Source organism: Nomia melanderi, chromosome 9, assembly GCF_051020985.1.
Source record: "Nomia melanderi isolate GNS246 chromosome 9, iyNomMela1, whole genome shotgun sequence".
NCBI classification, from domain to species: Eukaryota; Metazoa; Arthropoda; class Insecta; order Hymenoptera; family Halictidae; genus Nomia; species Nomia melanderi.
In genome coordinates, this window is record NC_135007.1 from 10,262,604 (window position 1) to 10,272,501 (window position 9,898).

The 9,898-nt window shown below is 39.0% G+C and overlaps 2 protein-coding genes across 2 annotated transcripts in view; both read right to left on the reverse strand.

The window, feature by feature from the left end:
- alpha-Man-Ia (alpha-Mannosidase class I a) overlaps nucleotides 1-9,898 on the reverse strand; it is a 611,213-nt gene that overhangs the window by 40,343 nt on the left and 560,972 nt on the right. The window lies entirely within an intron of this gene.
- Nucleotides 346-9,894, reverse strand: LOC143174880 (uncharacterized). Its single transcript, XM_076370630.1, has 10 exons — nucleotides 9,769-9,894; nucleotides 9,178-9,326; nucleotides 8,990-9,104; nucleotides 8,227-8,488; nucleotides 7,253-7,375; nucleotides 6,503-6,823; nucleotides 6,296-6,428; nucleotides 6,126-6,227; nucleotides 3,134-6,042; nucleotides 346-3,052 (listed from the first exon to the last, which is right to left on the reverse strand). Exons 2-8 carry the CDS (start codon nucleotides 9,322-9,324, stop codon nucleotides 6,177-6,179), a joined length of 1,152 nt encoding a protein of 383 aa, XP_076226745.1. The 5' UTR covers nucleotides 9,325-9,326; nucleotides 9,769-9,894; the 3' UTR covers nucleotides 346-3,052; nucleotides 3,134-6,042; nucleotides 6,126-6,176.

The window sequence follows — 9,898 nt, forward strand, 5'->3', positions numbered from 1 at the left end:
TCTCTATTCCTTATTTTCACTGTAACATATGAAGTAAGCAATCACGTGTCGAGAACTTTGCATCGCTACATTGTGAAGTGGTCAGCGATAGATCATTCAGTTTGCTTATGGGATCATGTTGCGTAGAGGACCTACTAGTCGCAACAGTATAATTTATGGATTGATTACTCTGTCTCTGATATAGGGTTCGTCTTGTCGTAGAGGTGACTCTGGGAGACCGTTGCGAGGAAGGAAACTTCACTCAGCTGATATCACTTTACTTTGTTTCTCCAAAACTTGTTACACAAACGGACAGATAGTCGCGCAGGTATCACTGGTTTCAAAAAAACTGAAATGCCCTTGCGGTTTTTCCTTGGTATTTAAAGGGTCTAGCTTAAGGGAGTGGGAGAAGGAGATTTTAGGTTACTGTGGTCGCTATCTCGGACTCTCATCGCTGCAATCCCTAGATTTTGGGAAAGAGGGATATTTTCATTAGATACATAAACTTGGTGGTAGTCTGCAAAAGGAATGTCGCGTAGCGATACAAAAAGAAACAAGTTTCCCGGGTATTTATCTTTGATGCGCAGAAATCTTTGAAAGGGATGCTGTGCAGGACTAGAGGGAAAGACGAAAGTTTTGAATGTGACTGCGTCTGATTAGTCTCTGAACTAAAAAGGGATGCATTCGGATGCTTAACGTGACAGTTTTAAAAGGATCATCGTAGTGATATGAGAATGTATAGACCTCACTCGGTGTCTCGAGATGATATACTAATGAATCATGCAGCACATAGTGTTTCATCAGGTGTAAGCAAGCTGACCATAAACAGATCGTAGCGTTTTTAGGTTGTCTCATTATTGTATGTTATTGTCTATGAAGCGCAAAGTTTATGTTGATTCTTAAGAGATAGTGTATCAGTATTATCGGGATAGTGTATGAATGAGTTGTTACATGAATTTTTGTAAGGGCTCGCTAAGAAGTCTTGAAATCGAGTTTGAAGAATACAAATATTATTTCTTTATTGCAAATCAAAATTAAATATCATCCTCGACTCGTGAACATTTAATCTTTATAGTAAATACAGACTTACAATGAACGGAATTGTTCTAATTAAACATTAAGGATAACGAATCGTCAAAGAGGACAGTTGCGAAAGAAATCGTACGCAAAATGTCAATACATGTCAGTATTATCTTCAGTATTACCCCGAATTTCTAAAAAGCAGTAAAGCTACAATATTTCTAATCGATCATTTAAGAACTATTCACGTGACGTTATTTTTCAGATGAAATTATACAATATGATTATACAGTTATGAATTATACAATATTAATCAGCATTGCGTATTTCTGTAAGTACGATACCTTCGGTCGGACTTAAGTTACGAACCGTCTAAGCGTCCACCTTGGTTAAAAAGTGCATGGTACTCACTCGAAACAAAAAGAACGGTCATACGTTTAGAAAATTGAACAGAATTACACAGAAATCTGACTCACGCATGACATAGCTTTTGCACCCTGGGAAACGGAACTTGCGTCACAAATTACAACTGACATTGAGACCTTCGTTATTATTTATTATTTATCTCACTTTAAACTGTTGCTTTTACTTTTCAGCTCATATACATATAAAACCCATGCTGACGAGGCGAGGTTGAAATAAAATGCAAGTTGTATGGCTCAGCTGAACGAAGTTGATTAATTCGTTTCGCTTCCAACGTAACGAAGTCCTTCTTATACAGGATAAAACGATATTTCTAATTTCCTTGATTAGTACACAAAAGTATGAAGTTTTAATAATATCAATGAAAGAAACAATCAAACGAAGTCGCGTACACTACCTGAACAATGAAACCCAACGAAAGTGGCATGACACTGACAGGCCTTCAATTTACCCTCAACACGAAGTTTTGTACGTGTTACATATCTCACGCCATCCTTTTACACGCACTTTTGTTTCTATAAGGCGTAGGCGTTGGTGAAGAGCTATGCCAGACTGGACAACGCAGTCCCTCGACAACACGGAAACAATCGAGACGTACTCTTTATTTCTTGCTAGCAAAAGCGGTAATTAGTCTTCCCTGTCCGGTGTCATTTGCACGTGGGGTATGTTGTTTTCCGTTATCGTGAATTTTCTATATATTTTTTCACAACGCCTTGGGGATGTCGATATATCCACCAAGCATATAAATTAATTATTTAAAGTAGTCGGTCGATGTGCTTATTCCAACATGCGATTGCTAAACGATTCTTTCATTGAAATATTCGATTTTTAAGTCGGCTAACGTGGACGCGAAATTCGTGCGATGATATCGAGCATTTATTGAGGTTGACATGTAATCCTTATGAAGACTGTAACATGACGTTTTTTCCGACTTCTAGAGACATTTGTCGTAGCGTTTAAGAGAAACTCTTTATTAATTATCAAAATCATGTTTAATATTCAATGCATTGAAAATATGAATAATTTCAAAATGAAGAAATTGAAGTCGGTCATTTTGACCGCAGGTTTAGTGTTAAATAAGGTTCCTCTCTAAATGCCTGAATAAGATAAAGCCACGTTCTTCATGCTGCATAGAAACTTTTATTATTTGCCAAAGACAATCTTACGTGAATATACGACCGTTTGATGGAACTTGGTATATTTGATTATATTTTTAAAGAGTACATAACCGTTAAGTAAGATATCGATAATCGAAGTACCTGTAAATTGTAAACTCTAAGTGATGTTAAGGTTAGTGCAGTCGAGCGTCACGATTACGCTGCGGCGCCACAACGTTGACGCTGTGCGATTTTGGTAAAGAGAGACGTGAAGTTCATTTATGCTTTTCTTGTGAGGCAGAAAAACTTTGTTTGCCTATTACACCAAAATAATCGCTGCAGCTACGCAGCTTAATCGCATCGTTCGCGTATAGATAATGGACTGGCGAAAGCTTTGTTACCGCGAATAATCCTTCGTTACATGGATGAAAGATACCGCCAAGAACTGGAGTCCAGCCTCTCTGCATGCCGCAGGTTATGAGTATCAACATTTTTTGTGCCCCTATAGGAGCAGTGTCCATGTGTATTCGTGTCTGTAAATGTAGGCGGTTTTCGGAAATCTTATACCGAAGTTGATGTGGAGCACGGAAGTGTGCTTAATATATTTCACTCACATTTTAAACTGGACTGCAACGAAGGTGTCTCTGAGGAACTGACCAAGATAATTCAGAGCGCAGACGTAGAGCAGGTGCCCGATGACTGTTGCCGCTTGTGGTATGATTTGTGACATCATTTGTAGTTGCAAAATTGCGTGTAAGAACTGCCTAGGGTACCTCTGACGATTACGAACGGTTATTGACGATAAACATGAACATACACCTAGTAAAACCTGTACTTACACGTAGCAGGTTCACGGATACAGAAGCCGTTCCTAAAATCAGCAGAAGGAAATAAACTCCTAGGTAATTCTTTTGGACTTTGGAATAACCGACGAACCAAAAAAACACAGGATATAGGAAGGGAAAAGATAATGCTTCGCTTGTGCGAGAGTGTCATGATTGTAGGTTTGCAGTCATCGATCGATTGTGACATTGCATTGTTTCTCTTGCAGAGACGAAGAGAGGCAAAAAAAAGGGTTGCAAAAAACATACACGACCGTGTTTTTTCACCCCAAGAAACTGTTGCCTTCCACGAAACTCGAAACGCGTAAATATGACACGTATTGTCTCTTCCCACCACTATAAAATGTAATATTCAGCAAAACTTTCTACCACGTCACCCGTTGTCATCTAACCACAAGTCGCGAGCGGTGTAGTCATCTCGTGCGCTTCATTTGTCCTTTGGCAATTCAACGCGCGATAAGTTACTACCAGTTCGCGTAAACGTGCATAGTGCTGTAGTATTTGAAGTTAACAATACAGTGAGATCATAAAGTAAGACTATAGATAGAAGATCCTAGTTCTAGACAATATTGAGTATTTGCCAAATTTTGCGGAACGTGTTTTCCAAAGTGGAGAATCAACAATTTGTCGGGTACGCATTTTAGGGAAAGCGGTGCTCGCGTTACTGCTAAGTGACACGATGAGCAAGATTAGATCATCGGTATTTTAGAAAATCGGTTTGCGAGTAATGTGACAGAATCGATAAACGGTATAAAGTAATTCGTAGTAGGTAGACTATACGAGCGACATCGCTGATTTTTATGAAATTTATAAAACTATATATTGTAATGAAATATATTGTAGAAATCGAACCACGTTTTCTCTGACACATGAAGAGCGACTATATATAGAGTAAACACATGTGTCCTTCATTATTACAATTTTATTTGCACGCAAGAGATATGCTCAACAAAATTACTCCCAGTGTCGCTAAAACGAGGTATGAATTCCTAATACACTTTATCATCTCTACGATAAATCTTCAAAAAATATTGGTTGTATAGTTTTAATGCTCAATGCGTGTACGTTACCATTGTGATGCTTTCGTAAAATGGTTCACATGATTTTCCGAGGGTGAGTACAATAGAGTTTATGCTTGTTGTTATGATTGGATGCTCTTAATTTTCTGCTGCCACAGGTATTGAATGTCGTATCTATAAATATGCACGTAAATCGGTACTTCATAGATAACACTGTTCAACGCGATTTTTGTTTTGTAATAGCCACTAAGTGATTCTTATAGAGTACGTTACTCTAAATACAGTTAAAATTTGTTGCAAAAACTAGAAGAGAATTGCCCGAATATGTAGCTATCGAAGTTTAGAATATTGCGTTATCATTAAATGCTTGTAAATGCTAATCGAAGTTTAACCACTTGCGCTGGAAATTAATTTGGAAATTTGGCGAAGTCTCCTGCGATGAATTTTGTTTTTACATATTTCCCGCTTATATGTACACTTATTTTGATTGTTAATCATTCTGTATAGGGTGATATATGTCGAAGTAATCTAATAGGCGTAATGCAACAAGATTATCAATGTGTGAAACACATCATTGAGAATTTTGGGATAGAAACGTTTCGACGTACGTGGCACGTCAAAAGTGGGCTGACTGGCACGAATTTCAATGCACTGTTGGATTCTGCAGACATTTCTGAAGAGGAAATCCCCCGCAGAAAGAGTGAGAACGGTTTCTTTACGGCCAGGTTAAAAAAATTTCCGTCAAGAGCGCTTGGACAGAGATTTGGCGCCACACAGCCATCGTTAGTCGGCCACGGCTAATCAGGGCCGTGACTACGCGCTGTATAGACCCGGATCCCGATCACTTCTTATATGTACATATAATGTTTAAGGTTATTTCAAAAGTTGTACACCGGCTGTGTGAATTTGCGCAGACAATTTTTCACAAGGCGCGGGGAATTAGCATAAATAAGTTAGATTTCGGCGAAACTCGTGCAACTAGTCTTTTTCGCTTCGTTTTATGGCCTCCCAGTTTGAAGTCCGATTGCTCTGATTAGGAGGTTGATTATTAGCAGTGTATCATTATTATCAGGATAGTGTATCAATGAGTTGTTACATGAATATTTGTCAGGGCTCGCTAAGAAGTCTTGAAATCGAGTTTGAAGAATACAAATATTATTTCTTTATTCCAAATCAAAATTAAATATCATCCTCGTCCCGTGAACATTTAATCTTTACAGTAAATACAGACTTACAATGAACGGAACTGTTCTAATTCTAATTAATCATTAACGAAGTTTCGAAGAGGACAGTTGTGAAAGAAATCGTAAGCAAAAGATTAATACATGTCAGTATTAGCTTTAACTTCGAATATCGCGTTATGAATATTGAATGAAAATAATGTGTCTATATGATCTAGTCGTTTGTACATTGTTCCTTCATTACGGGAGAATTATGAGTAATTAAGAAACACTTTCTACGGTTGCGAGAATGGATCGGTTTCGGTATTGTTATAAAATATCTAAGACTGATGAACAGGTACTAATGAGTTTGTGAGTTCGTCTAAATTCGTTACTAAATCGTTCGTTACAATGTTCCCATGCGGCGACAGTAGTCGATAGTTGTTTCACGAATGCGTTAATTTGTTATATTCTTCTGTCTCGTTGCACGGATTATAAAATCCTGTAAAAAAGGCAGCATTAATGATTTGTTTTGGGAACGATTAATCAATGTTTTGGGAACGAAGGGAAAAAAGTAGCATTTACTAATATTTTTACTACTTGCTCCAGTAACGTTGGATTCAGAAAAATGGATTCTCATTGAAAGGATGTCAACATCATGAAATAAGACATTGTGGCCCTCACAAGCTGGAAAGTGAGACACGATGAAGCGACGTGTACCGTATGTCACTCGTTGATTAGTGATAATTACAAACCCCCGAGAATCCTTCGATCGACGCGTTATAGAATCCATAAAAACTGAAAACGACCGGGTCCGAGCACTTTACCATGAAAATTAGCAAAATCTTTTGAACGGTTAGTGACATCGTATACCACTGAGTGGAATATCTGAAAATTTAACGAAAATTCTCTTTTCGTTAATTCTTCACCTTTCAAATGCTTCGACGATCCGTCGAACTTACATAATCGTGCAAAACCTTTCGGAGAAGTTCAAGAGTTGTTGTACCAAATAGTTCAAGTAGAACATGTACATTAGTTCAGAAATGGAACAGAACAATGACGCCACCATATCGTTCATGTCGTGTGTTACTTGCAAAGCTATGGTAAACTGAAACACGCGTTTAGAACGAAGTGAAACCAACGGCAATGAAGTCACATCGGCCGCAGCGAACGAGACGATGGATCTACTCACGCGTAAAAAATTGATGCTCAACGAGATGACAGCGAATACGAGAAGAACAGCATACGAAAAGACGAATTTCTGTTTTATTTCCAACACGAACCTTTACGAACAAACGGAAATCCGAATGAACAGTAATGGTGGCTAATACTGAATGATTCTTCGAGTCCGACCAAAGAACGAGTCGCGCGGCTGTTAAAATTTCTACAGTTCATTAAAATTCAGAGATATTCTCCTTCGACTAGCCTTTGAATTTTCAATGAGCTCTTCGGATGAAGTTCCAACAACGATGACATTTGAATTTTAAGAAAGGCAACCCGACTCGTCAGAACACAAATTTAATACTTGCGGTAGGCGTCGTTTTAAGTTCGTTAAAAACATTCAAACGTAAAGGTAACATTCCTTATCAATAAAGAGGGAACGATAATATAAGAAGATTCAAAATGTTTGTGTCAGTAAAGCCTGATCATGGGTCCGTGCGGACCCAGACACGAACCTACTGCAAGGGATCACGGAATATGGTGATACTAACACCTTTGCTTCCGTATGCGCTTTCACCGCGCTTATCAAGCACATCTTTCTGTACGAATCCGTAAGTTCCTTCTTGACAGTCAGCAAGTCAGAATCATCGGGAATTGCCTCTGCGATGTGGTTACTGGAAGTCAAAGTATGTAGCATCGTGAGTGTGAATTATCAAATCAACAAGGTGCGCTCCTAAAGCGTTCTACGGACATGCAAATGACCCGAGTGTTCTCCTCCTTGCAAAGCAACATTTTTAACCTTTTTAACACTAGACTCACGCAACGAGCCAATTTGACTCATATTGGATTTTATGAAGATTATTTGGTAAACGTTTGGATCGATTTCGATTGATACAGTAACGCAAATATGTAAATGTTCGGATCGATTTCGATTGATGCAGTTACGCAAATATGTATCCTAATTATCTACTTGTAAACCTCTAAACGCTAGATTTACGACCATTTACTGTACAGTCTGTTGTATCACACTTAGAGAAATTGATATTCGTTTGTTTAGATTCTAGCGTTGAACTAATTATTCTAATCGTTACTTTTAAACGTTCACTGGAAACTCTTGATTCGATAAACTCGTAAACGTTCGCAATCTGGACGTAAGTGAGTACAGTTGGAACATGATTCGATGTCTAGCGCTACGGCACAAGAACAACAGTATCCTTCGTTGCTTATAGTTCTATTTGTACTTTAATTTTGTTTACGGATTCATTGTGTACAACCGTATTGACGAATAGAAAATTCGTATTATAAGAACAACGAAAACTGACCAATTAGGCTCTACATTCCTCAGTCTATCCACGAGGTGATATCTCTATAGTGAATCATGTTCACCGAGAAACACATCGGTCGATTGTATGATTCCGGGGAAGGAAGGAATAAACGAAAGATAACAATAAACCGAACGGTGCGTGTGGTTGATTGGCGATGCTCAAAGCGGCGAGTGTGCATCAAGTTAATCAGTCCATGTTACCTCGCGACTTCGTATAAACTGTAAGAGTGCTGCAGCCACATAATGAACATCGTCTCCGTTGCAATGTATATAGTTCCGCACAAAAAGATCGACAGAGTGTGATGTATTGCAATAACGAAGCCATATTTACGATCGTCGATTAAATATTCCGTCACTAACGGGAAACTGCTTCCTCGAGTTCCGTTCGCGGATTGTTCATCGTACAAATAAACAGATGAGAGGTAGAATATTGTCACCCATATTACTGATGGGTAAATGAACACTGTAACACATTCATAATCGCGCAACAACACATCGGGTTTCATGAGTTCTCATCCTATTCGAATAATGCTTTGGCGAATCGCTCGTCCATTCAAGGCCACAAGGGTTGCGCGAAACATCCGTAACTTCTGACGTTCATCTTCAATTTTTATAAAGAAGCCAGTCAATCGATTCACGTTTCATACGATCGATAATTCGTTCGTGCCGCGTACACAGAAAGGACCAAGTGATTTTGCCACATCCTTTAGCTATTAGTTATTCTTGTAATTACTTAAACGTTCGTTCGGAACAGGTTCACGATTATTTAGGAAACAGGTTAGTCGGAGTTAAGCTGGATACCATAACTGCTGGGTTTCTGGATAAAATGGTGTATGTAATCTGTCGCATTAGTCATCTGTCCTCTCGAAGCGACGAGGATAGTTGGGATCGCAAGTTAGCGAAGTGTAATGCAAAACTGGGGGGGAGGACGAGCGATTTTCTCAGCATCGCTGTGTTTTCTTACGCGCGTATATGGCTCCTTGTTGCTTGCCGACGGCGGCTCGTTTCTGTAGTATCCGAAGCGTCCCTTCGTGCTCCGTCTTCCACTCGCGTTTCACCTTCTCCATTATTTCCTTAATCTGCGTTTGCAATCGTCTTTACAGCCTAACTGTCTCCACCCCGTTAACGTAACTCGAATTGTTTGGAACTCACCGTGTCGCGCTGATACCAGAACGAGGTGTACTTAATGACAGAGCCCAGGAACATTAAAGTCCAGGAGAAGTTCCTCAACATGAGGTCCCACGAGAACCCGCGCGTTTTGAAGGGTAAAGTCTGAAAGAATTCCAACGGCATCGCCATTCCTGTACCATTGAAAATTATTTGACGATTTCACTCGTTGAAATGACAGCTTTGATCTCGATTCAGTCGAACTTCTTTGCGCATTAATCTATCCTACAGGGAGTCTCGGAAGAAGCGAAGAACTCAATTTTACAAAAAGATTATGTATATCCGACGGTAACCGAGTTATTCTGACTGTAATATTCAAAGTTCGCTTATAAGTATCAATAATTTTGATATAAAATCAACTTGTCCCACGCTTGAAATATTCGCAGATGTCACAACGTTATTCTATATAAATACATTTAAACCTGGACCCAGCGAATTGTAAATATTACTTTAGGGGGAGTATACGCGATCCCTAGCGCAGGACATGAAAATCCAAATTTAGAATAAGAAATTTAGAAACGGTTCGATAATTATAAACAGTACGCGAAAAATGCGAAGGGAAACGGAAAGCTTTACCTGAACAGTAATGAACCAACAATTAATGATACTAATAATGCTGGACTGAATCCGGCAAAGGTTCAGGTTAAGGTACGGCCAGAGTCCTACGAGCGACATCATGTTTATGCAGAATTTGTAGTACGTCTCC

Coding starts and splice junctions, on each gene's coding strand:
- LOC143174880 (XM_076370630.1), bottom strand. CDS start 9,324: ATGGCGATGCCGTTGGAATTCTTTCAGACTTTACCCTTCAAAACGCGC. Junction 8,489..8,989: donor ACAAGGAGCCATATACGCGC/GTAAGAAAACAC, acceptor AATGTGTTACAG/TGTTCATTTACCCATCAGTA. Junction 6,429..6,502: donor GAAAGGTTTTGCACGATTAT/GTAAGTTCGACG, acceptor TTAAATTTTCAG/ATATTCCACTCAGTGGTATA.